Source organism: Colobus angolensis, unplaced genomic scaffold (genome assembly GCF_000951035.1).
Source record: "Colobus angolensis palliatus isolate OR3802 unplaced genomic scaffold, Cang.pa_1.0 Scaffold264, whole genome shotgun sequence".
NCBI lineage: Eukaryota > Metazoa > Chordata > Mammalia > Primates > Cercopithecidae > Colobus > Colobus angolensis.
In genome coordinates this window covers 1,794,613-1,821,890 of record NW_012115866.1, presented here as the reverse complement: position 1 = coordinate 1,821,890, position 27,278 = coordinate 1,794,613, and the positions used below count along the sequence as shown (strand labels likewise).

General features: G+C 45.3%; 1 protein-coding gene across 2 annotated transcripts in view; it reads right to left on the bottom strand.

Annotated features, from left to right (window-relative positions):
- SLCO3A1 (solute carrier organic anion transporter family, member 3A1) overlaps window positions 1-27,278 on the bottom strand; it is a 311,829-nt gene that overhangs the window by 24,641 nt on the left and 259,910 nt on the right. For both annotated transcript variants that reach the window (XM_011947399.1, XM_011947400.1), the window contains 3 exons: window positions 17,284-17,448; window positions 11,402-11,600; window positions 9,184-9,322 (listed from right to left, as the gene is read on the bottom strand). In XM_011947399.1, coding sequence (XP_011802789.1) covers window positions 9,184-9,322; window positions 11,402-11,600; window positions 17,284-17,448 — 503 coding nt within the window. The remainder of the gene's footprint in view (window positions 1-9,183; window positions 9,323-11,401; window positions 11,601-17,283; window positions 17,449-27,278) is intronic.

The window sequence follows — 27,278 nt, the reverse complement described above, 5'->3', positions numbered from 1 at the left end:
GTGTGATGCTATTACAAGGTGGGGGGTCTTCAGGAGGTGATTAGGTCATGAGGGTGGAGCACTCATGAATGGGATTAGTGTCCTTATAGAAGAGGCCCCAGAGAACTGCCTTGCCCCTCCCACGGCGTGAAGACACTGCTAGAGGGTGCCATCTATGAACAGGAAGCAGGCCTTCATCAGACATCAGATCCATAAGCACTTTAGTCTTGGACTTCCCAGCCTCCACAGCTGCGAGAAATTTGTTGTTTATAAGCCATGCAGTTTAAAGTGTTTTGATATAGCAGCCAAAAGGGGCTAAGATAGCCCCAGGCTGAATGGACAGGAATGGGATGATTTAGGGTTAATGACAGAAGAAAAGCCAGAGACTAGCACAAGACCAGTGAAAATGTCTGTCTGTTGGTGTCCAAGAGGAAAAGCTGGAAATGGATGGATCTCTCCTAAAGGTTCTAGGCAAATCTGAATGTATTAATCAGATTTAATTTATTCATAGAGAGCTGTGAAAGAGGCTGGGGAGGAGATGCCAGAGTGCTCTGAGCAAGGACTTGGATGGGTTTCCTTTTCCATGCGATGAGTCAATCCACCAGGATGGGCTGGGTGGTCCCAGACATGGGGAGCAGGCTGGGGCAGCCCTGCAACCTCTCCAGCAGGGGATCCAAGGGAAAATGCTGAGGTTGTGGTCAGATGGTGAGGGGTAGGAAGTTCCTTTATTGAGGCTTATGTGACATAAGAGCCCAGATTTGTTCAACATTATGCTAAGGGAGCTGGGTGCGTAAGGTCGTGAGGCTGTTAAGGAGTAATCTTCTACTGAGATGTCGGAATGCGGTAGGAGAAATTGCAGATGAGGACTTACGTAGTTTCACCTTTCCCAGAGTGCAGAGAGATGATTTCTACCAATGGGATTTTCAACTTTGATCCGAACGGAAAAGGGGAAGTAGGGGATACCCCTTCAGCTGGCAGTAACTGGGCACCTACATGGGAAGCCCTAGACCTGCAAATGCTTTGAGCTATAAGAAGTTTGAAAATCTAGAGAAAAGCTAGATATGAGAGAGCAGTCTAATCTAAGGGGACAATAAAGATTGGTATCCTAATTCTCACCCCAAACCCCAATAGCATAGTTCTATTTGGCCAATCCAAAAAGCAGGTGGATCTTGGAATTGACCTGTAGACTACCATGATCTGAATGAGTGATATGCCCCCTAATGCTTTCTCTGGCTGTCCCTAAGACAATTAACTAGTAAGAAAGTATACCAGACTTCAGATTAGTTTATGATTGCAGAATTGGCAAATGCCCCCGTTTTCCATCCCCATTTCAAAGGCAATGCAGTATCTTCCTGGTTTGCCATTCTCTGGGAAGAAATGCAGTCCCTGCTGCCTCTGGGAGAGGTGAATTCTCTGCTTGGCATCCGAACTTGGGGGGTGGTGGGATCTAGCTTTACTGTCAATAAAATGTACCATGACACTTCATGTTAATAATAAGGTGGCCACTGAGCTCCCAGAACAGACCTGACAAGTTTGTTGATCTGGAGGACAGGGGGAACCGGCTTGTCTACGAGAACATATCCAACAGACAGACCTGCCCAGGCACAAAAGGACATATATACAATATGAGTCACAATATGGTTTGTCAGAGCCCAAGTTTTGCAGCAGTCTGGATGCTCATTGATAAGAGACTGGTTAAAAACAGACTACTAGGTCCACGCGATGGAAGATTATACAGGCATAAAAAAGGTAGAAGAACATCCCTTATGTACTAATTTAGAAATAACTCCCAGGTAAACTACTAACTTAAAAAGCCAAACAAAATAGCAAGGTCCAAAATAGGGTCTTTTATGTGCACTAAAAAATCCAGAAGGATGTACAAGAAACCGAGGACAGCAATCGTCTATCTGGCAGGTCGAGGAAGAAGTAAACAGGGGACAGAGGTGAAAGGGAGAGTCCCTCATGTCCTCCTTTTTATACTTTTTGATTTTTGAATCATATAAATGTATTTATTAAAAATTGAAAATGTTATAAAATAAATCAATGAAAGGAGAATAGCACATCACTGAAAATTGTATTTCTGTTCCACCTTCAGTCATTAATTTCAATTGAGAAATGTTTCTATTCACATACAATGATAAGAATAAATAATTACAATAAAGCTGGAGACCACAAAAATAGAAAAATGACTCTCTGGAATCTTGGATTTGTTTTCTATTGATGAAGGAAGCAGTCAGTATGCTATTTTGACAGCCGGTATTACAAGAACAAGATACTCCTCAGCAGTGTTTCAAAAATACTGGCAAATAAAGTTGTTTTCTGCTTGTTCCCCGCCCCCCTGCATTCAATTCTGATGATCGATTCCTATTAATTGTACAAAGGAAGCAAAGTTCTAGGTGGAAAGATTATTTTTCTAAGAGGATGGTATAGGGATATTTGTATGAAGAGCCTTCTATGGAAACTTGAAAGGTAGAAGATCACCCCTGGAATACTGTTTTTACTTTTCCTCCTTGAAAGCAGTTACCAGAGAGACATGAAAATTTCTTTTCTTTTTCCTGTATTTAGAGATGAGGTCTTAGTTTGCAGTGCAGTGGCATGATCACGGCTTACTGCAGCCTCAAACTCCTGGGCTCAAGTGAGCCACCTGCCCGACTAATTTTTTTTTTTTTTTTTAATCTTTTCAGAGATGGGGATCTCACTATGTTGCCCAAGCTGGTCTCAAGTTTGGGGCCTCAAGTGCTCCTCCCCTCCTCAGCTCCTGAGTAGCTGGGATTACAGAGGCATGCCACCATGCCTGGCTCTGACTGTTTCTAGAAATATCCATAAAGGGAGTTTACCAGGGAGTACCACTACAGGCCATGCACTCTTCCTGCTTTTGCCTGTGAGATCTTTGATCTTTCGCACCTGATGTCCTAATAGCTGAGATAGCAAAGAACGTGGGACACCACCACAATAAAGTGGGGTGTTTCCCTTGGAATGGCAACATACTTCTCTGTGTCCCAGACACTTATGGATTTTCTCATGATTCATTGACATTCCTCAGACATTCTCCTGTCATTTATTACTGTCTTTTTGCAGCTTAGAATCTCTTCACTTCATTGGTTCAACCAAAGCTGGTATTTCCAGGCATAACCCTCAGATCTCATCACAAAGGGTGATGACAACCTACAAGCTCAAGGCAAAGGGGACATGACAAACTGCAAGAAGAAATATGATCTCTTCTTCCCTTGTGGGGTCACTGGCTGAAGAATAAAGGCCAGGGAGAAAAATTCTGAGATGAAAGCAAGACCTCCTCCCACCTTGCATCCCGGTAACCTGTGGCATGTGAGCCTGAGCACGTCCTGTTAGATCTTAATTCTCTCCTGCTGAGGGGAGAAAGGGGGTTGTTCTTTGGTGAGCAGAAAGGCTCACTCTGCTCCAGCTATCTAACACAGGACATGGTGGGGAGATCACAGAAAGGTGAAAGGTGTGACTGCAACTCTGAAGGAACTAGCGGCCCCTCTGTTTCTCCGTCCAGCTTTCTCTCTTCCAACTCCAAACTTGCCTGCATCATGAGGTCCAGATTGTCACACCTCAGCCTGTGCACTCTTCCTGCTGGAATGTCCTTCCACGCCTGGCTACCAAACACCCACTACCCTTCATGATGAAAGCCTGGCCCTGCCGCACCTCCCTCTCCAACTCCTGGGCTCAAGAGAGCCACCTGCCCGGCTAGTTTTTTTTTTTTTTAATCTTTTCAGAGATGGTGGTCTCATTCCCCCATCCCCCAGTGGGGAACATGCCTACTCCCTCCTTCCACCCCTGCCCCACCCAGAGTCAATTTCTACCCAGCAGGCCTGACATTGCAAGTTCACTGATTTGTCTACATAGCTGCTTCCCTCTTTTAGAACCTAACCACCTAACCTTTAATGTTGGATTTTTTAAATTAAAAAAAATCTGTTCCTTATTGGAAAAGTCATAATCATTTTAGATAATTTTGAAATAAGCAAAATTTACTTTTTCAGCCCCTAACCTGAAGTATCCATCTATGAATAGCTGGCTATATGTTCTTCCAACATTTTTTATGCAAAGATATGCATATATTTAGATATTTCTTTATCAAAAGGGATTATTGTCTATATATTATTTTACAACGCGTTCTTTTCACTTAACTGTATTGTAAGGTAAGATTAGGTGTTGCTTTGGGTGCTCCCTTGGACATAACTCTATTAATAATACGACATCTCATTTTATAGTAAACATGAGCTCCTTTCTCTAGTACTGGTACTTGTACTAGAGGTGGGGGACCCCTGCTATATGGCACATCTAACTATCCAGTTGGTTTTTACAGTGGGCAAATATGGTTATGGGGAGAAGAAAAAGACTGAAGGATGAATACTCAGTGTTAGCTTAGATGCTGACTTTTTTCAAGAAAGATACAATTTATAGAACATGCCTCATCCCTTCTATGACAGCAGTGGTTCTTAATTGGGGGCGATGATATCCTCCAAAGGACATTTGGCAATGTCTGGAGACATTTACAGTTGTCGGAACTTGTGGTGGGGAGGGCAGGGGTGGCATCTGGTGGGGAGAGCCCAGGGATGCTGCTAAACACACAGTGCATAGGACAGCGCCTCATGACAATCCATTATCTGGCCCCAAATGTCAATCCTGCTGTGACTGAGAGGCCCTGTATTAGAACAGCGGTTCTCCATCCTGGTTACATATCAAAAACACTTGAGGAGCTTTAAAAAATACTGATACATGGGTCTTACTCCAAAATAAGGGAATCAGAATCTCTGAGAGTGGGGCTCAGGCCTTATGTTTTAAAAGCTCCCACGTGATCCTAATGTGCAGCCCATATCGAGACCCATCACACTGAACCATGAGCTGCCTGCCTGCGTCCATAATGGAGCTGTCCTCCTCCCTGCCACAGAACCTACTTGGTATTTCGCTGAAACAGGTGCTCAATAAATATTTGTTGCCTGGAATAGGGGGGATAAATTAGTCATCTATCATTAGTACCCTACAAACTGCAGTGCTGGACTCATACTGACTTTCAACATTCTATTGGTGGCTGATGGAAGTTTTTTTTTCCTAGTCAATTATTCAGTACATCAAAAGGATACAACTTCCAGCAATCAGTCTGCAGCATACTAACATGCTTCTGTTGGAATAATGACTTCTGAAAGTGAAAGGTACAGAAACAATCTGGACAATACATTCACGCCAAAGGAAACTTACAGAATTAACTCACAATTTTTTTTGGTCACCCTTCCTGGTCATATGCAGTGAGAAGAATTAGAAGTTGTATATTAAATGCAGGCCTGGAAACTTCCACTGCTATCACTCAAGGAGATATAAGAAAATAAAAAAAAAAAAATCCAATCCAGAGCAGGAAGAAAAGCTTACTATCAGGAAACTGCTAACACTAATCAGATTTCTCTGTAATCAGAATTATTTGATCAGTGACTTATTTACATCTAATTGAGTTACTGGGAATTTTCACATCTTGATGGAAACCATAAAGTGGTGAGTGGTAAGCAAGGATCAGGTCTTTAGTATTGAAACTGGCACCTTCAGACCTACCCACCTGCCAACTGCTAAACAAGAAAGTGGTATTACCCCTGGATCCCTGGGGCTCTCGGAGGTCAGTACGGGGCCTCCAGCTGGGTGTTGAGAAAGCCTGGGCCCTTTATCCAGAGCCATGGCTGATGGTGAGAATGCAAGGGTCCACAACAGAGCCCCTATCCCTGCAGCTTAATGAGGGAGGTGCCAGAGTAAATGAGCCATTAGAACAGGTGAGGTGAGAGCCTTGCTAGGCATGAGCAGAGGCAACAGTGGTTTGCAGGAAGGGCACTAACACAGCCCTGGAGGAAGCAATGAGGTGGAGAAGGCTTCTCAGCAGTGGGGAAGGAGAGACAGCCCTGACAGATAAGACAGCTTCGAAAGGAGAGACTACTACAGATAAGAGAAACAGCATGTGCAAGGGCCCAGGGGCAGGGAGAACTCCAAGAAGTTCTACTTACCAAGTGGCTCTTTAAGAGGTGAGAGGGCCTGTAATCCCAGCACTTTGGGAGGCCGAGACAGGTGGATCACTTGAGGTCAGGAGTTCAAGACCAGCCTGGCCAACATGGTGAAAAACCCTGTCTCCACCAAAAATATAAAAAATTAGCTCGGTGTGGTGGTATGTGCCTATAATCCCAGCTACTCGGGAAGCTGAGGCAGGAGAATCACTTGAACCCGGGAGGCAGAGGTTGTAGTGAGCCGAGGTTGTGCAACTGCACTCCAGCCTGGGTGATAGAGCGAGACCCTGTCTTGGAAAAAAAAAAAGAGGTGGGAGGAATAGGGAGGTTGAGGCTGGAGAGGCAGCCAGGGCCAGATAGTAAAGGCCAAATAAATGTCTCGAATGAGAAGTCCATGTTTGAAGAGGTAGAAAAAAGGTGGACATCTTAGGGGAGGTGCAGAGGAAGACACTATTTTTCCTTTCTTGGCATCCATGTGTACTTGACATTGGACAGACCCTACATTCAAAAGTCGGATCCCCCACTTCCTACTGCATGGCCTTGGCCAAGTGACTAACCTCATCGGTATTCAGGAAATAAAAAGAACATCTATTTCCCAAGGTTGCTGGGAGGATCAATGAGATAATATACACAGGGTTGAGGCCATGGGTGGAAGCATTGATGAAACCAGGAAGAATGGCTGAATTCACATTGGGGAAGATGGAGAATTCCAGGGGACCACTGTGAAAAGGAGAAGGAGGTAAAAGGTTTTAGCTTGTCAAAGAGTTTTTTTTTTTTTTTTTTTTTCTCCTGAGCTTGGAGACAAGAAGAATGGAGAAAAAAGGGGGAGAGGGAGGGAGTACATATACCAGGAATATAGCCACCATTTGGCATTTTCTCAAAATGCTGCAGCAGAGATTTAAAGGATTTAAATTGCTTTTCACTCATTTTTGGATGTTGGCCTGAGATTTCTCTGACTCTGGGCCAAGCTGCCATGGGCCACAAGTGACACACGGAAGGCCCCATTACCTGGACCTTAATAGGCTCTTGACAAACCTTGCTGCTGCTGCTGCAAGTTTTATGGCTGTGGTTGTTTTTAAGGCTAGACTGTCACAAGGGCCCCTTTCCAGGATAAGCATTGCTCTGGGTCTCCAAATCCCTCATCCACTTGTTGGAAGCCAGGGCATCTAGAGATCTGCCTCTGCAGGGAAGGCATTGTATGCCCCATCCCAGTTCTGGGGCCTGGTGGTTTCTCCATCTCTGCATTGCAATTGCATGGGAATACCGTCCTTACCTCACCTACACCCCAGCAGACAATGTGAGGCCTTGAGTAATGTGAATAAAAGGCAGGTGTCTGGGGGAATAAACAGTAGGTCCAGAGGTAAGCAGAGGAGCTTGCAGTCTGATAATCGCGTTCTCCAGCTTTGCTGTTTCAGCAGCGGGATGTAGCCATAGATGAGCCTGGTAAGGCTCTTATTCAATAAGACTCCTGTACATGCAAGATCAGAGGAAATGCAATTTTTAAGATAATTTTTTTGGTCAGTGCATTCCCTGGAATAGAGACTCGTTTGGTCTCAGGACACTAGACTATATTGAGTCAATTTAATTCTTATAACAGGACAATAACCGAGACTGATTTATAATGTAACTTTCTGGATATTAAAATGTTAATGAAATTGTTGTCATGAAAAATAATGGCTTGTATTTTTATTTGAACCATTCTCAAGGTCCATCCCTTCTTTTAAAATTTATTTCCACTCACATAAAGAAACTGCTTTATCATCTAATTTTAAAAAATCAGTTTCTCCCACCCATCCCCCCATGGTGATTTATTTTCTCTACAGAAAATGTTAATAACTGGCCAGGGATCTAAATGTTAAACACAAGGGAAAACGAAATCTTTGAAAATGAAAATAAATGATCTATTTTTCTTCTTTCAGAGAAATTGCTACTCCTGAAAGATATAAGATGTAGGGAGAAGCAGCAGCTAATGATCTCAACTCTAAGTCCCTTGAAAGCTGCCACTGGGGGTTCATATTTTCCTTCCCACTAGGCCTTGCACAGACATTCATGGAGTGCTTCTGGGTGCTGGCCCTTGCTTAAGAAATCCAAAGACCAGAGCAGACGACAGACACTTCTAGCAAATCACCATAATAAAATGAGAACAGTGTCTTCAGGAGAAAGAGGTACCAAAGGACTTCAGAGAGAAGAACCCCAAAGATAAAAGAGGGAAGGGATGGTTTCAGAGGAGGGGATATTGGAGGAGGCTATTGACTGGTGAGTAGGACCTGTCCAACTGGAGGAAGGTATATAAAAAGACAGGCTGTATGGGGGAAGCTGAACACCACAAACTGAAAGGAGATAGAGCTGAAGACATGTGGCACCTAGAACTGATCTTCTAGTTGACAGAGTAGCATGAGAGAGGGTCATTTGCTATGTTACAGAAACCCTTCTGACTGCAGTGTTGAACAAAATGCAGGACGTAAGGGGCCATCCTGGGAGGCCAGGTAGGAACTACTGCACAGGTCCAAGCAAGAGATGGGGAGGGCCTGCACAGGGAAGTGGTGGTGTGGGTGCAGCAGGGCAGGTGCCAAGGATTCCTGGAAGATGGGATCAGCACCACTGGATGACCCGTCACTTAGCATCAGGTTTTCAGGGAGAGAACATGGAAAGCTGTGGGCTGACAGCCAATTGTAAAATCCATGCTAAGCAGGAAAAAGCACTCCACCTCCCTCCCAGAAATGTGTCAGGAACATGGAAAGAGGTGGGAGGCATTTAGTTAGGAGGAAAATGGCAAAGTGAACTGGGTAGGAAAGAGGCTGAATTGGTGTCAGAGTGTTTCAGGTCTGGAAGAAGTCTTTCCTGATAAATGGTTTTTAAGCCTCTCTTGACATACTTCTGGTGATGGGGAGCTCACTACCCACGCACACATCCTATTCCACTGACACTCTGCAAGCCTCTTGAACCACCTTTGGTTCCATATATACAGCTTCCTTTGAATTTTTACTTCCAGTTGCACAATGAAACTTCCTACAAACCCACTTGATTTAGCAAGAAGACCTGAATCAGTCCTCTCATCCTGCTGATGGAACATCTTCCACTACAGCAGGGCAACAGCTAAGAAAAAGTCACAGCGAAGGGGAACCACCTGTGCAAAAACTTGGGTTTTAAGCCACTTTGGCTGCCTGAATCCCCTATCCCATCCCCTGCCCCATCCCATTACCGTGCTGTTGCAGCCAGCGAAGCAGGCAGACAGGTAGGTGATGCCATCTGCCCCGCACACTGGAGTGAAGGAATCGGTTTGGCATTCACAGTTATTATTGCAGGGTGAGTAGGGGTCCAGGGCTGAGCCAGGTGCTGTGCTGGAAAAGAAAGGAAACACGAAAGCCATTAGAAACAGGTCAATTCGGAATCAGATGACCCCAGTGACAGCCTTTCGCCTCTGCTGTGATGAGTCGCATGGTACCCTGCTTACAGGATTGTTACCTGGTTCTCCCTTCCCTTTTCCTTTTCCAACCTTAACCCTCCCTGTCCAGCAAGGAGCAGCCCAGGGCCACTGCTGAGAGCTATGTGGGTTGTGCCCTGACCAATGATGCCAGCTTGGGTGGTGGGCTGGATGGGAGCTGAGTCCACTCCAGCCCCTCTCATGAAGTGAGGAGGAAGATGCTTTGGATCACTGGTATTGATGTGTCCTCTGGGCTGGTGGCAGCTGGGAGTCTGCTCAGGGCCACCCACTCCATGATGCCTCTCCTGATTGCTACGGCTCGGCTTACCCCCTGTCCTGAACAAACACCTATGCCTGCACCGCTGAGGATTTAACTCCTTCCCTCTTTGGGCTGGTTCTTGTCTCTGCTTTATGAAGCCTCATGATGCTTACTTGCTCCACTGCTACAACCAGACTGGCTTCCATAGTTATTGTCTAATTGATTCAACGTCTTGAGAAAAATAACACTAAGATGTTTTAATTTTTCCTTTGCATCATTAAAGGCACAGTTATCTAGAGCAAGCAAATTGAAAAAACAGCAAAAGGGTAGAGTGAGTGTATTAGCTCTGTAAGACAGGAAATGTTTCTTCTTTAGTCTGATTATTTTCAGCTCTGTCTCCTAAGGTTCAGAGCACTTCATGATAAAGATGATGATGGCGACACCTGGCAATTTATGTGTCATGCACTATTCAAAGTACTGCATGGATTATTTCATTTATTCTCATTTTAATCCCATGGGCTTTAGAGAAGAAACTGAGGCACAGCCAGGTTAAGTGACTTTTCCAAAAGTACAGAACTCATAAATGGTAGAGGAGACATTGGAACCAAGGCCATCTGACTGTAGGATATACACTTTTATTTTTTTGTGGAAGAATAACATCATTATAGTGAGACCTTGTACTCCTAACCACTACACTTTACTACTTGGGAGTCGAGCAATCTGCTACTTGAGATAGCTGTTATGCATAGCATGTGCAAACGGGAAGAAGCCATTTCTGAACAGGAAGTGAGGGCCAGGCTGGGGTGGGGATTGGAAGGGGCAATCCCGTGGTGGTGTAAAGGGGAAGGAGGGGCATACGGTGCCTGGATTGTGCACAGACATACAGAAAGCTGCCTCTGCTCTGCTCTCCCACTCTGCCTGCTCACTTTTGTGGGTGGCAGAGAAGCCCTGGCTCCACTGCATCTTCTGGCACAAGTGTAGGAGCAGGCTGGGTGGCCTGCTTGGAGGAAGAGTCTGGCTCTGGAGAGAGAAACTGGTAACCTGCAGGCCAGCCATGCTGCAGCCTCGATGCTCCAGGCTGGATTTCCAAGGCAGCCTCAGTCCCATGTGGAAAAGGGGACAGCTATTGACACTGGATAGCTGAAGACTCCCCATAATTCCCTCTAAGGGCAATTCTCACTGGACTCTAGTCCCAAGTCTTGGGATAAAAACTAGGAAGAAAGAAAAGTGGTCCCATGAGAACTAACTTCCTTATCTTCCTCCCTCCCTTCCCTCCACCTCCCTTTTTCTCTCCCTTTCCCCCACTACACTTAAAAATACCTGCCATGGGCCAGCTCCAATAATTGCCATGTGAGCCTAATGACAGTTTCTGATAGTTTAAGGAATTGTTGAAATCAATTCTTTCTTTTATTTTGAGCTGAATTTCGAACTAAAATTTTTATTTTCTATCTTCACAGTTTTCCTAAAGTCAAATGCCAAAAATCGTGATGTGAGTGTGCTAGGGAGGAAATGGTCTCTCTTCTCCCCCAGGGCTTCCCCGCCTTTGAGTGGAAAGGTCTGCTCTTTCAGCCCAGAGGGTTCTACTGATTCTCCAACGTGGAGAGTAAGATGCAGAGGCAGCATTGATGCCACTCCTCGGGTCACTAGGAACAAAGCTGGCTCCCTCAACCTACTGTGGAGGGAGAGTGCTAGGGTCCCTGAGTAGACAGGAAGGCGGCAGACACTGCCAGTACTCACTTGTTTCCATAGGGAACAGTAACCCCAGCCACAGGGCCAGTGTCGCAGCCCAGGAAGAGGAAGGAGACATAGCAAGCGGTGGACACCAGGTTGACGAGCATGGCCATCCGAATGGCCCCCAGGGCAGACAGGCTGAGCTTCTTCACCAAAAGACCGCCCAGGAAGATACCCAGACAAGCACACGGGATTGCAGTCATCCCTGGAAGGAAGACAGAGGGGCAGGGCTGTGAACAGGGAAGGAGGGGCCAGTCCACAGACGGGAGGGTGGAAGGCCTGAGGCTGAGTCCCGTGAATGCCCAGTGACCCCACTGCAGCGTCACTGCTTCCATGGGACCCTGAAGTCTTTAGGAAGGGCCTGATTTATGCCCCCAGGGAGCTCATGGAGAACTGGGAGAGACAGACATAAAGCAACTCTGTTTCATGAGTCTAAGTGCAATGCACCTGTCCTGCTAAGTGGGGCACCCTCAGGAGAAACACAAGCTTAAGAGGGGACGACGAAGAGACGGAGTCAGACAGACTGGGAACACAGACATGCCTTTGGGACAGCAGATATCGTGGAGCAGCGATGCGCTCTGTGCATTTTTGAGACGTGGGAAGGGGACTGGAGATCATTTAGGGATTTTCTCCCCGTCTTCTTAATAAGGCAAGAAGAGAGGGTTTTGCAGAAAATACAGAGGCTGTTTAACCTAAAGGTCACGGAATTCACCAGGCCATAGAGAGGGTCTGAACCAGCTCTGCCACCCCTCAGGAAGTGGCATCAATCAATATGTTTTGTAGCTCTTGGTGACTACATGGCATATATATTTTTTTCCTTTCTCTCTCTTCTGCACAGGGCTATTTGCAAGGCAGCACGACCATAAACTTGTTATTTCTGATTCGCAGAGAACCATGGCATTTTAGAAGGACCAAAGGGTTCCAAGCTCCTGGGCTGGTTTTGCTCTATTCTGATTCATTTCATCTAAAACTCAGCTTTCAACTGCCACGTGTCATTTATCTACCATGTAGATTACGCATGGCCAATTTTCCAGTCTAGGCTGCCTTCTTGACAATCAACAGACCTCTAGGTCAATTGACTACATTAACTAGCTGGTATGTGCTAAGGGAATGCAAATTAATTTTAATATTGGGGTGAGAAAATATAATCAGGGGGGTATAGCTCTGCAAGAAAATAGCACACGTCATACTTAAAATGACATATAATATCTCTTTATCATCTACTGCTCTTGGAATATCTGTGCTTGGTTTTCTTTCCTTGGTATAGAAGTGATCTCATAAGCCAGCTCCTGGGTGCATCTTTATCCTTGTCCCGTGCCACACTGCCCACCCCAACCATGCCACTGTCCCTCCTTTCTCTTTTTTTTTTTGACACGGAGTCTCCCTCTGTTGCCCAGGCTGGAGTGCAGTGGCCGGATCTCAGCTCACTGCAAGCTCTGCCTCCCGGGTTTATGCCATTCTCCTGCCTCAGCCTCCCGAGTAGCTGGGACTACAGGTGCCCGCCACCTCGCCTGGCTAGTTTTTTGTATTTTTTAGTAGAGACGGGGTTTCACCATGTTAGCCAGGATGGTCTTGATCTCCTGACCTCGTGATCCACCCGTCTCGGCCTCCCAAAGTGCTGGGATTACAGGCTTGAGCCACCGTGCCTGGCCTGTCCCTCCTTTCTCTCCCTGGGGCAGGCCAAACAGTTCGGGTTCCCCCAGGCTTTGCACATGCAGTTCCCTCTCCTGGGACATGTGCCTAGTGCGTTTACTTGGCTGGCTCCTATCCTCTTCAGACAGGTTTCCCAGGCCACTCTCTGTAGAGATCCATGCACCCCCACCCTGAGATTCCATACTGTTTTTGTGGCTCTCCCAGCTTTCTGAAGCAGCCTCATTTATTTTTGGGTTTCTTGTTTCTTGCTCTCTCTCTCTCTCTGCTAGGATACAGCCTTCCTGTGGACAAAAACCCTTTTTGTCTTGTTCAGTCCAGCCTAGATTCTCTGTGTCTAGCATGGTACCCAGCACGGAGTGGGCATCCAAGTATTATTTTCAGAATGAATGAGCTAAGGAACAGATTGGATCTGTGTGAATGGACATCAGTGACAACATGCCCACATCCAGAAAGCAGGCCTGTGTTTTGCTTCATGTCCTAGCGGAGACAGTGGGGGTGTCACCTGTCAAGGATGGTAACCATGGCAATCACAGGCTTTCATACCTTTTCTCCAAGCCCCCTCCCTCCCTGATGTGTGTGCTGTCCTTAACACTCGAGGCAGTGATCAGAACTTCCCCGAAATTCCATTCTCAGTACGTTAACCTATGCAGATTGAGTCCTTTTTACCTTCACTCACAAATCAACACCACCAGCTCTTTAATCACCTGTGTTGCTCTTCTCTGAGCTCTGCCCCATTTGCTGATGACTTCGCAGGGGGTGAAGGGCCTCCAGAGTCCACACTGACTGTACTGTCGCCAAGGGCATGGCACACACAGAGGGCACCTGTGCTGCTTGCCTGGACTGCCCAGTGCAGGAGAAGGTGCCTCCTGCCAAGCACACTAACAGACAGAAATCACTGGGAGACAAAAAGGTGCAATAAGGCAGAACCGTTTTTTTGACCTTCTGCCCTGAAGACTATTGATTTGTTTGTCAATAGAAGATGTAGGCATCCGTTTTGAAACAGAACACAGCCCAAAGTTGAAGCAACTGTGCAAATGTAATCAAAATGGAAGAAAAAGCAGCAGAGGAGTCAGCAAGTGAGAAACTCTTCAGGCGCCGAAGGGCTAAACCTGAGAGATCCCAGGGATAACAAAGAAGTTACAACTTTAATTATAAAGAGGTATATTTTGCCCTGTCTCTGTCAGGCAGATATTAAAGGCTGACTGCATTTTGCCAATACCTCTTGGAGGTAAAATTTACCAAGTGGTGGGTGGTAGAGGGTTATTTGTGTAAAAGAAAAACATAAGACTTGTGGTACCCTGGGTGGTAATCTGGCCACATTGTTGTGATAGGGTTTTACATTTTATTTTATTTTTTTAATTTATTTAATTTTTCAAGACGAAGTCTCGCTCTTGTTCCCCAGGCTGGAGTGCAATGGCGCGATCTCGGCTCACTGCAACTTCCACTTCCCGGGTTCAAGCGATTCTACTGCCCCAGCCTCCCGAGTAGCTGGAATTGCAGGCGTGTGCCACCACGCCTGGCTAATTTTTGTATTTTTAGTAGAGACAGGTTTTCACCATGTTGGTCAGGCTGGTCTTGAACTCTTGACCTCAGGTGATCCACCCGCCTCAGACTCCCAAAGTGTTGGGATTACAGGCATGAGCCACCATGCCAGCCCTACTTTTAAACTGAGATATGTTATGTCCTGTGAAATACACAGAGCTTAAGGGAACAGCCTGATTAACTTTTGCATCTGTACACACCCCTGTAACTACAGCTTAGATTAACCTTAGAACATTTCTAGCAGCCCAGGAGGCTCCCTGGTGTGCCTCCCAGTTAGCTTCCCCCAAGGGTAATCACTATTCTGGCCCCTATCACCTCAATTAACTATTCCTCTTTTTAATTCATCTAAATATGTGCTCTTTTGAGTCTCATGTCTTTCAACTCTGTGAGATTCAACCACATTGAGGCATGTATCAAAGTTCTTTCTTTCTCATTCTGTGTAATAGTTTGCCATAGAATATTCTATAATTTATCCATTTTTACTGTTTATGGACATTTGGGTTGTTTCAAATTTGGGTCTATTAAGCATAAAACAGCTCTGGACATTATTACATGTGCTACATAAATAAGTGAACACAAACACTTGTTTCTGTTGGACAGATGACCAGAAATGGAACTGATAGGTCACGGCATAGACATATGGTTAGCTTTGTTAGGCACAGCCAAAGAGTTTTCCAAAGTGGTGGCACCAATTTGCATTCCCACTGGCCGAGTATGAGAGTTCCAGTGACTCCACATCCTCCCCAATACTTGGTGCTATCAGTCTGGTGGACGTTTAGCAGCACCTCACTGTGGTTCCAATGTACATTTCTCTGATGACTCATGATGGTTAGCACCTTTGTGTTTGTTTCTTGGTCATCTTGTGACATGACAGGAGACTTTAAAGGGGAAGATCAGAAAACATCACCTTCCCTTCCCTCTCAGCAGACAATCTGACTCCTACTTTACAAAGAAGATGAAGTCTGTGGAGCTGTAGCTGCCCCCACGCCTGGCCGTATCACCACATTCTCAGTAGTTTCCATCACATGTCCCTCCCTCTGCTCTTTCAGGAGAACAGGTGAACTCCTCTGTAAAGGGAGTTCCATGCAAACTCTTCTATGATGAAGAAGGATAAATCTTGATAGGTTAGCAGGTTTTAATCAGTCACATAAAGTAAGAATATTCACTCTCTCTCCTGCAAATCCCCAGCTGTGGGCTCCTTTCCCTCCACTGAGAAACCTGCTCAAGTCTTTCCTGTCCCAGCAACCACATAGTCACCACTCTCTCCCTCAACTCCAACACATGCCACAGGCCATGTCTTCTCTCCTTTCTCCCCTGGCTAAGTCCCGTGCTCACTGTCTACTCCTTCCCTCTCATGGGCTGCTCTCCACACCACAGAACAGGTGCCACCACTGCCACTTCAGGAACACAGCCCTGACACAGGCTGCAAGCCATCCTCATCATTAAAGCCAACTGGGACATTTGGGCCCTCACCTTGCTTGATTGCTCACATTGCAGATGGCTGCTTTCTTTTTGGAATCATCTCACCCTTGACTTCCATGATCCACATTCTCTGCATTTCTTTTGGATGCTGTTGCTTAAATTTCTCTGCAGACTCCTCTATTTCTTCAGGTTGGGGTTTCACCTATCTTTTTATAACTCTACACATTTTTCCTACATAAATTCCACTCCAATGTCTTCAACTACCATCCATTTACTGAGGCAAATGAATCTCCACTACTACCTATAACACAGATTATCATCCCAGAGACCCCTCCTGAGCCCCCGGCTAAATACTGGACATCACTTAGATATGCTATGGGCATGTCACACTCAACAGCTTCAGGTCTGAACTAGAAACTTTGCATGGATCTGATTCTTCTTTGTTATTTCCAGTCTTTACAAATGGTACCACAAGCTCTCCAAGCCAGAAACCTGAGAGCCATTGTTGATTCTTCCCTCTCGTTTAACTGCTATGTCTCTGTTGCTTTTGTGTCCACTACTGATCAACATCTCAGCTGATTAACTCAACAAATGCAGCTTCCTGTCATTTGAAGTAAAGGATGATATACTGTCACAAAACAAAAAGCAAACTAAGACATGCTGTAGGACCACATTCCCTACCCTGCCTAAACAACACTGCTTCTCATGAGTGCAAATTGGTTTTCTTCAGTATGTCAACTCTGAACAATTGGCAGTAGAAACCTGTAGTCTACGATTTAAAGAACTGTAAAGTCACGCCTGACCTTGGGAAGGAGTGTCATGATCCATTAGTTATGTCTGCTGTGGGCACAGGGAAGAGTAGGGGAGTGTATGGCTTCCAAGTTCTGCATGTGTTAACTATGAGTTTCATGCTGCCAAGAATATTCTTTCTTTATGTGGCTAAAACCTGCTAACCTTTCCAGATTTATCCTTCTTCATCATATCTTCCCCCAATTTCCCATTTCACACCCATCTGTCAACTTACTGGCCTCTCAAATGTACATTTTATATTTTCACTCTTTATTATCATGTGCTTTTAGCAATTGCTCCAGGCAGGCAAATCTTACTCTGAGAATACACTTTAAATTCCTTGTGCACAGAGGCCACATATATCTTGTTGCTGTAGGCCCAGAGCAGAGTGGGGTTCTTCAGCAGGGCTCAGTAAATTCTTAGTGCCGTAAACACAGGACACCCTCCCCCGACCCTCTCAGGGGGCCTGAAGGCACACTCACCAAGCAGCTGGTTGGCAGAAGAGGTGGTGAGGTTAAACTGCTGCTCCAGGTACTTCCCCAAGAAGGCAGCGAAGCCAGCCACCACTGCAATCTCCATGCAGGCGGCCAGGATGATGCAGGTGAACACAGGGTTTGAGAGCAGGTGCTTGGTGACCTTTGGGATCACTGCAGGGAGAGAGAAGGCAGACATTCAGGGTCAAGGTCACACCCTGTGCTCCCATCTTATAGCCTCCTGCTCCTGAGGCCCCTCTTGGCCTGCTCTTGTCCATTTCAGCAAACAGCATCCAGAGGCACCCAGTTGCTCAGGCCAAAATCTACACCCCATAAGTCATCCATGATTGTGCAATCTTTGGCTTCAAAGTATATACTGACATGATGCCAATTACTATGTACTAAAACAGGAGAGACTATACCAGGACTTTTCTTACAGCTCACTAGACACATTAAAAATTTTTTAAAGCAATCTCAGAAGGTGCGTGTGTGTAAAAAATAAATTATAAATATCAATATATTTAAGTATATGTCAATATACCTGTTGTTGGATCTATATATATATGTGTGTTCAGAAAATATACTTAACAGTTTCAAGAAAGATATGAAATTCTTGTGTTCTCCAAAATGTGTACATGCCTAATCAAACCCCTTCTTGCCATCTTCATGGCTACCTCTCTGGCAAAAGTTTCCATCAGCTCTCACTTGAAGACCACCAGAGCCATCCAACTGGGGTCTTAGTTTTCACTCTTGATCCAATATAATCATTCCCTGGGTAGCAGTCAGTGAGATCAGCTCAAATCAGTTTCCTTCTCAAAACCCTGGAATGGTCAAAATCCATACGCTGTGCCATGGCCTGAGGTCTACCCCTCAGTGATCTGATCACACCCCCTAGCCCTTCCTCTTCCCACCCTCCAGTCCAGCCCCAGTGGCTCTTGCTATTTCTTGCCTGCACCCAGGTCCACCCCACCCAGGTCTTTGTCCTTGGGGGTCTTCCCTATACAAGGATGCTCTTCCTGTAGATCTTTGCTGAATGTGTTCCCTTCTCCCTAGGGGGTCTACCCTAGAAGAAGCCTCCCACTCAGTCCAGGTGCTCAGGGCTTCTATGAGAGCTGATGATGGGCAAAAGTGCTCTGAGGTTCATGTACCACTTTAAATAATGACAGAGCCGGAAAGCAGGAATTGTTGAGGTCTCGTATTTCATTCTTTCTTTCTTTATTTTTTTTTTTTTATTATACTTTAAGTTCTAGGGTACATGTGCATAACGTGCAGGTTTGTTACATATGTATACTTGTGCAATGTTGGTGTGCTGCACCCATCAACTCGTCAGCACCCATCAATTCATCATTTATATCAGGTATAACTCCCCAATGCAATCCCTCCCCCCTCCCCCCTCCCCATGATAAGCCCAGTGTGTGATGTTCCCCTTCCCGAGTCCAAGTGATCTCATTGTTCAGTTCCCACCTATGAGTGAGAACATGCGGTTCTTTATTTTTTTTAAAGCATGTGGTTTCATACGCCACTAAGACTTCCCCTTATATTGGTGCTTTTAAAATAGGAGATTCGTTTTTAAAAAATCCTTTGAAAACAAGCACATTATTTGGATATTACCAGCAATCAGAATCGTTGGCATGTGGTCTTCAGCCAAGTCTCCTAAATTATGGTATGATGTATCCTGGCAGTGTGCAAGAGAGCTTTGGGGCACCAGGACAACCCTGTCATTTCAATATTTGTGCCATGATTTAATGTGTCCTTACAACAAAGCTGAAATACAGCTGATACATGTAATGTGTGGTTTCATGGCTGTTACGGCTTAAGACACTGCTAGGTTACAAAAAGTAAGTAGATTTAAAGTTATTTAAAGAGAAGTCTTAGGTGCATAATGGTTCAGGTGGAATGCAAATAAGGCAAAAATTATAGAGGTAGTATCCCAGAAACTAGTTAGGGGAAGTCTGTGCTGCTGCGATCTTAAAGTGTGGAGTATCTGACATGCAGTTTACTTGTTTCCACCTATGCAAACAGAACAGATAAAACACAGAGTCCCAGAGGAAGCAGGTACTACACCACGTCTAGGAAAAACCGATCAGTGCCGTGATGGCCTGCAAAATAAACAGGTGGGCAGGGAGTCTCACACTGCATTCCAAGGTGAAGAATTAGCCAGCTGTCCTAAAGAAGCGAGCTAATTATACAGGCTCAATCTCAGCTCCTAGGAGATGAAACCTCTAAATGGCCCAACTAATTAGAATAAAATAATAATAGGGGATGCATAAGTTTTTAATGTTAACAGACAAGCTCAATAAGTCAAGAACTGGCAGATATACAAAACTTAGAATTTATCATTTCTAGGAATGGTATCAAGTTTCAAGAATGAAAATCTACAGAGAAGACAGGCATCTAAGTGTTCTTTGACATAACACAAAGAACTTAGTTATGCAAATGGACTTAGTCAGATGACCAAAAACTTGGAATTGGCAAAGCCTGAGCAACCGAATTCTATGTCATAACTAGATGATAACCAGAGCTGGTGGCCTTGGCTGTTCTGTGGTGGTTCCTTGTAAAATTCCTGAAACCTTAGGAGGCAACTCTCTGATTAAATCAATGCACAAATAAAAATAACACTTTTAAAAGGGTATGAATAAGAATAAAGATAGTAAGAAAACAACTTTAAGTCCATGGTATTAATACACTTATACCTTCCTTGATTTTAAGTGTACTGGCCTTTATGTGTGTGTTTTGTCTATTTTTACAGGGTTTAAAACATTTACCATCATCTGAATTTTTAGAAATATCACTTCAAATAAATGTTTAGAAGTGTTTACCTTTATAACACCTATATGTAAATGTTGGGAAATTTTCCTGTGTTAAATCCACATTATGTTTAAACTATGGTACAAATATTTAGAGGAATCCTGACTGTGAATTATTTAAATATGCGGATTGTTCAACAAATATAGATGAATTCATTGGGCTTAAACAGAGGACAGTGAGGTAAGCATTTATCTTCATGTACAGAAGCCCCTTGGATGTTAAAACTCTATCCTCATAAATCACTACTCATGAGTGAAAGTTGATTTGCTATAGTGTGTGGCACGCTGTGATGGTGTAGTGTACCCATGGCAAGAGACCTGTTGGACATGCCACAGAACAATACGTTTCACAATGTAGTGAGAACGGTATGGATCACATCAGGTTATAACAGTGCCTCCTTGTAATGAATACATTTGAATGTCCTGGCAGTTTATATGTTTTGGCAAGTAATAACACCATTTCTGCATCACAGTGCTCTTTTGGACTAAAGATATCTAAATTCTGGAAACATTGCCAATGTCAAATAGGCAGGTTGAGGACATTCCAGGAAAATGATCCTCTGCCATGCTTTCACTGTAGCCTTCATTTTTTTTCATTAGGGTCCAGAATCTTCAGAGTCTAGGATTCCTGAAGAATAAAGCACCACAGCCTCGCTTGATCACAAGTAAAACTGCTGCTGGGCTGATACCTCCAGCATTTGCTGATTAGCAACTTTGCTCTGTGGCTCAGAAATGACACTGATGATGATTTCAGTTTGATCACATTATCTATTTAGGTCCTGGTGTCTCCCTGTCCTTGTTCAGAGTCACCATGATTTGTTTGGCGATGAGGAAGGCACTGTTCAATGAAGGCAACTCCGGTTAATGGAATACTTTTATACTTCAGCAAGCAATTTAATTATTCTGGAGATAATTCCACTTCAGTGGGAAGGATTTCTTGTCAAGATAGGAGTCTGCCTGCTTTTGTCTTAATATCTAATAACTAATTTCTCCTTGAATTAGATGTGAAAAATCATTAGGTTTGAGAATGATCTGACTGAATCGTTTGACTTGAAGAAGCCTCAGTGGGCCTCACTTGCATGAACAATCTTTTATTTTTCCCCCTCTACCAAGGCAATTTGCCTCCAGAAATGACAGTTTCCTCTTGGGTTCGCTATTTCCTTCCAGGTTCTTCCTTCCATCCCCAGTTTTGTTGCAATCACTTGTAGTACCCTCAAAAGATGACTGCTTTTCAAAGGTTCAGCCTACCTTCCAAAACCCCAGTTTTAGAAGGGCTATTAATTAGCTTGGTCCTAGGGCCAACCCTATGTTTCAAGCTTTTTCATTCAAATGGATTGTTAAGCCTATGAAATTCTGACTTTTTAAGGAGGCAGAAGCTAATGGGGTGACCCAGGCAAACAGAAACTGGTGAACCAAGGCCACACCAGGCCATTAAACATCTATAGACTCTCTTAGCCATGTACCCCCCACCTACTGATTTAGCCTCAGAACTTGGGAGCTGGAGGTGGGAGGTAGGCTGGCTTGAATTATGCAGCCTTACCAGCTGGAGAAACCTTTTCAACTCTCACTAGGAGCCTGGTACTGTCACCAGCAAGATGAACAAAATTGGAAAGAGCAGCAGGAGAGCGGTCTCTAGGGAAAACAGGTTTTCTACTACTAGTCTTCAAAAGAGATTCCTGTAGGATTAAGGGTTCTTGGAAACTTATAGGTCCTTCAGGATGGAGAAAGGCAGATTTTAGAGGAGTCATGAAAACTAATGTTGACAGAGCATTTCCTTTGTGCAAAAACGCAGTTCTAAATGCTTACATATCTGCTCACATCAAACCTGTGATCTTGGGACTATTAAATCCCCCATTTACAGATGAAAAAACTGAGGCAGAGAGGGGTCCCATGGTTAGAGCAGCACAGCAGAAACTCAAACCCTAGTACCTGCTGCCATGGCATGTGCTTGTAACCAGTATGCTATTCTGGTCTGGCTTCTGAGCTGCTCCTGGTTTGAAGATTAAGCATGCAGGCTACTCCTGGTAGTCAAAGGTACAGCTTAATTCTAAGAAATACTGATAGTAATAGCAATAATAATAATAAAAAATTTCTACTTAGGTTGGGGAAAATGATCAGATCTGGCGTTCGGGGATGTATCTGGGACTTAGTCCTTTTTTTTTTTTGTGGGAAGAGAACTATGAAAGAGAGGGAGGGAGAAATATTAATAAAAGGAAGAAAGAATTATAGAGCTGAAAGAGGAGGCTTGTACTGTAGAAAAGGTTTTGCTGAATGAGGTTGTATAAAATAATGGCTAAGAACCTGGTCTAAGGAGTCAGGTAATGGAGATTTGAATTCTGGCTTCAAGGCTTTAGTAGATGTGGAAGTGACTGGAGCACAGAACTCCATCCCACAGACTGCCATAAAGATGAAATGAGACCCAAGTGTGTAAAGCATGTGGCCCGGTGTCTCTGGCACACGGGTGTGAGCTCAGTACGAATCATAATTCATATAAATGAAGTGATTCATGGTTAAGTCAGGGAGGAAACCCTGAGGCTCCTTGTCATGTGTAGTGTTCCTCGGAGCCATGGGGATACATGGTTTGCTGTAGATGTACCTGTGTGTGCCGCTTGGTGAGCTAGCAGAGAAGGGAAAGAGCGTGGGGTGGGGCAGCCACAGCCATGGAGAAGGTGGGCTGGGCTTAGTTCCCGGGCCATCTCTGTGGTCGAGAAGAGCTCCCACCTCCAGAAGGCCAGGCAGCAGGACAGGTCAGGAAACAATGTACTTGTCCATGGCCTTGCTTTCAATGTCCAATTCCCTGGAATTGAAGTTGCCCCAGGCAGTGGTTACTGTGGGGCTCAGTGTACCTGCTGGACTCTCGGTGTATTTCTGTTTTTAATCTCTCTACTGAAGTTGGCCTTGACTTTCTTTTCCTTTGATAACATTGCTGTCAACACACCACTGTCAGGGCTCCCAAGAAGGGGAGATGAAGCTAATGCATGCAACTGCTCATTAATTACAATGGTAGCCAATGCTTTTTGGGTTACCAGTGTTTGATGGGGCACTGTGCTAAGGGCTTTTCATTTAATTCTCACAACCGTTACAATAGCAGGTCATCTCAACATCATCTTTCCTGATATGAGAAAACCAAGGCTTCATTGAGAGGCTGTAAATTCCACCTTGCCCAAGAATGCAGAGCTGGGAGGTAAGGGAGAGTGGATTTGAACTAAGGTCAGCCTGAGCTCCAAAGTCCACATTCTTAACATTCAGGTATTTAGTGGGGACCTGAATCTATAAAAGTTGTTTTTCTGAATGTTGAGTTGCCATGAGGAGCTTCCCAACAAATGAGACCCACAGGAAAGAGAGAACAGAGAGGCAGGGAGAGCGTAGATGAAATAAATGATAGTCTTCAAATCATAACTTAAAAGGGAAAGAGGAAGAAATAATAAAGATGTAGAAAAATACTGTGATGGAAGTACAGGTGTGAATCCAAGGTGGGGTGACTCCTAGGAAAAATAGTGTCATGGAATAGCATCAAAGTTTAGCAACCACCACGTTGGTTGCTGATGTGCCCCGTGCAGGCCTAAGCCCCCCACTGGATGCCCTTGCCCGAGTCCTTCTCTTCTCACAAGCCAGAAGCCACCTGGGAGCAAGGATGGATCAGCTCTGTCATTAGATGTGAGAACCACACCCAGTAAGAGCAGACGCTTAACAAACTCAAGGTGTCTTAAAGAATCTAATACATTTAAAAACGAATGAATGAATCGCAGAGCTTTGAAGGGTTAACTGTTACAGCCTCTTAAGAAACTTTGAGGCAACAGAAACAAACTTATGAACAAACCATTAGTGACATTCCACAGGTTCACTGTCCGGGTGGAAACACATTTAGACCCTTGCTTCTACAGTCAGGGTGAGTTTATTTGGTAAGTCAGTCTCCTGCCAATACATGTCACCTGCCTGCACAGATGCAGGAGGACCAGTTCTGACCTGTTGCCCCCAGAGGAGGTCAAAGAACCCCCATGGCTTCTGGCATTCATGTACAATTGGGAGTTTACATAGAATCATCTAGGGGGCTTTGAAAACATCCAGATGCTTGGACCCCTTCTTTACCCACAGAATCAGAATTCCTGGGCTGTGGCCCACACAAAGGATGGTTCAAGAAACTCCATAAGTGATGCTGACTCAAACTCCTGGCCTACAGGGCCAGAAATCCAGAATGTCAGTCTCTTCTTCATTTACACTGTCAATTCTGGAGGTATCTAAGCCATTCCCTTGCATAGGGGTGGAGGAAAGCCCAGGAGGGAGAGGAGGCCTGCAGCATCTGGGAGTCTTCTAAAAGCAAGTGTCTGCCACACACTGGCCCCAGATGGGGCAGCCTCCGGCTCCAGGTTTCACTGATTTGGATGAAGCTGCCTCCTAACCTCTGCCCTGGGCTACTGAGGACCCCAGGGGAGCGCTTCCTAGCACCTTCTCATTGCAGGTTTGAGAGAAGCAGCTACCGGGTTTCCTTTTGACCATCCTCTGGAGGTAAGAGGCACAGAGTAGTGCTAACTTTGCACAGAAAAGCTCGTGGCTTGAGTGAACAAATAAGAAATGATCAGCACCAGAAATGAGCGTTTAGAATGAAATCCCAATGTTGGCTGGGTGCGGGCTGGCTGGGATAACTCCCTCATCAATTCTATTGATTCCTTTAAAGTCACCAACGCTTCATAACCCCACCAAGAAGGCCCAAGAGAAAAAGAATCGTGTGGCTACCCATTAGACAGTTTAAAGCACAAAGCAAGTGTCTGCAGAGGCCCAGTTAGCTTCCTGCAAGCTGCAGCTCCAAGTTGGTGTCGCCCCAGTCATTTCTGTCCCTCCTGAGTGTGAAGTCAGAAAAGCGCAGGCTCCACTCAGGATCACAGAGATGAAGAAAGGAGCCTGGGAGGTAGCATCGTTTTATTCAGACTCGACATGGTGTCTTTCCAGGTCAGAGGCAGCAGAGAGAAAAAGACTAAGGGAATAGTCTTTTTGTAAGCAAACAGCCGCTTTCACTGCTCCTGGCCAGCCCCTAAGAACCTTCTCTGAGAGAGTGGTGGCCCACCTCTGTGGCAGCAAGGCTGACTGCATTTGGCATTCATGAAAATTCTAACAATGGGGGCATTCACCCTGGAAAGTCTGGAAAGAGAAATACCGACATTCACAAAGAAACAGTGGGGGTGAAATACCCAATGGACATAAATGCCCATCTTTAAGCCTAGAGTTCCTGATGTTATTGCCTCAAGTGTTGAGTTTACAGCAGGCCTTCTCAGAGCCTTCATGGGCTAATATATCACTTATGAATCTCCACGAGGATCACAGTGTCTACAGTGTCCCAAGCTTATTCGTTGAGTGAGTCCCCTGCCATTACATGTCCTGTGCCTGTACAAATGCAGGAGGACCAGCTCTGACCTGTTGGCCCCCAGATGAGGCCACTCAACGAACCCCCATTGCTCCTGGCATTCATTTGCAATTGGGAGTTCACATAGAATCATCTAGGGGACTTTGAAAACATTCAGATGCTTGGACCTCTTCTCTACCCACGGAATCAGAATTCCTGGGCTGTGGCCCACACACAGGGTGGTTCAAGAAACTCCACAGGTGCCGACTCAAACTCCTGTCTGGAAACAAGGGCTCCTCAGATAAAGTCCAGATACTTCAGAAGGGCAATGCTAAGGCTTTCCGTAACTCATTCATAATTTCACGAAAGCCTCCATGAGCAGCTTCAGATACCAGGAACTGCTGGTGAGGAAGCGGCCCCTAGTCTGCCTCCTAGCATGACCTTTTCTAAAACCAGACGTCTAGCTCCCAGCAATGTCTTGGGCATTCCTGTCCATGTGTCTCTGCTTATCCCTGTCCCCATCCCAAAGTTCTTCTCTCTCCATCCACGGGGATCCTGCTCATCCTTCCAGATTGGGGTGAAATGCTATAGTCTTTAAGCTAGTATCTCCAAGTCCCCTCTCTCTGGTCCTCAGTTCATCCATTTGAACCTCCTGTGAGCCCTTCCACTTTCTACCCTGTATTCTGGAAGCATTAGCCAAGTGGCCACAGAGTTAATGTGAATAAAACAGTTCCGAGTCACATGTCTGAGGAGTATGAACCTCAGAGAGGGTCATGCACAGGTTCCCAAAGTTATTTGGCCATCTAACCATTTCCCCATCCTTCTGTTATTGCTGCTGCTGATTTGTTTTTCCCTGAGCATCTCAAGGGACCCTATTTGGGAAACGCTGCCTTCTAATTATTTCCTTCATTCTTTCACTCAACACACACTCCAGGAATATCAACAAAGTGCCAGGCATCATGCTAGGCACCCTCACATGGTTTGTCTCAGGAGCTTTGCTGAAATAACTTGAGAAGTGCAGTTGTAGCTTATCTATGGACCTATCCCTCCCGTGCTGTCCACAGCAGGTCCCCTATTAATCAATATTGATGAGAACTTAAGCCAGTGACCAGTCTGGTCTGTGGGGACCTATAAAAACAACTCCTGTGACATGGCAGAATGTAAATCACAGCCTGGCACAGGATTCCAAGCATTTGGGAGGGCAGATGGTCTCCTTCACCATGGAATCAGGAAAGAAAAAGTTTAACGGAAAATCCACACACAGGAAGAACATGGTTCTGAGGACACAGTGCATGATTTAAAAAAATGCTCAGCTGGTTAGCTGGCAGAACAAGGACTCTCAGATCACCAGGTTCCTCATAACATTATGCTGAAAGGCACAGGGTTTTAATTAAGAAAAATGTAGCAGAAACTGACAGCTAGATGGTAATGGATGGAGGAGGCCAAGATGCAGAAGCATGAGGTGGGTACTGTGGCCAGGCATGAGCTGGGTCCTGTGGCCGGGCAAATCTGTGGCTCCTGCTGAACTGTGAGAAGCACAGTGGTTGGGTGGGGTGAATGTGCTCCCTGACCAAGATGTAAAGCACCTGCCAGAAGATGGGCAAGTGACAACATGAAGCCCAAAGTCCCCAGGGCAAGTCAGTTTTGGCTCCAGGGCTGGCACATCCTCTACCATTCAGCAGCCAGGGTGCCAGGAGCAGATCCTCTCCAACACAGGTAGTCACGTGTGGGCCGGTGGTGGCACTCAGAACACCTGAAGCTCTTGCCAAGTCTACGTCCATGGATTGGTCAAACACAGGCCAAAACCCTGAGTGGGAAGTAGGAGACAGGGGAGCTTTAGGGAAAACAGCAATCCATTT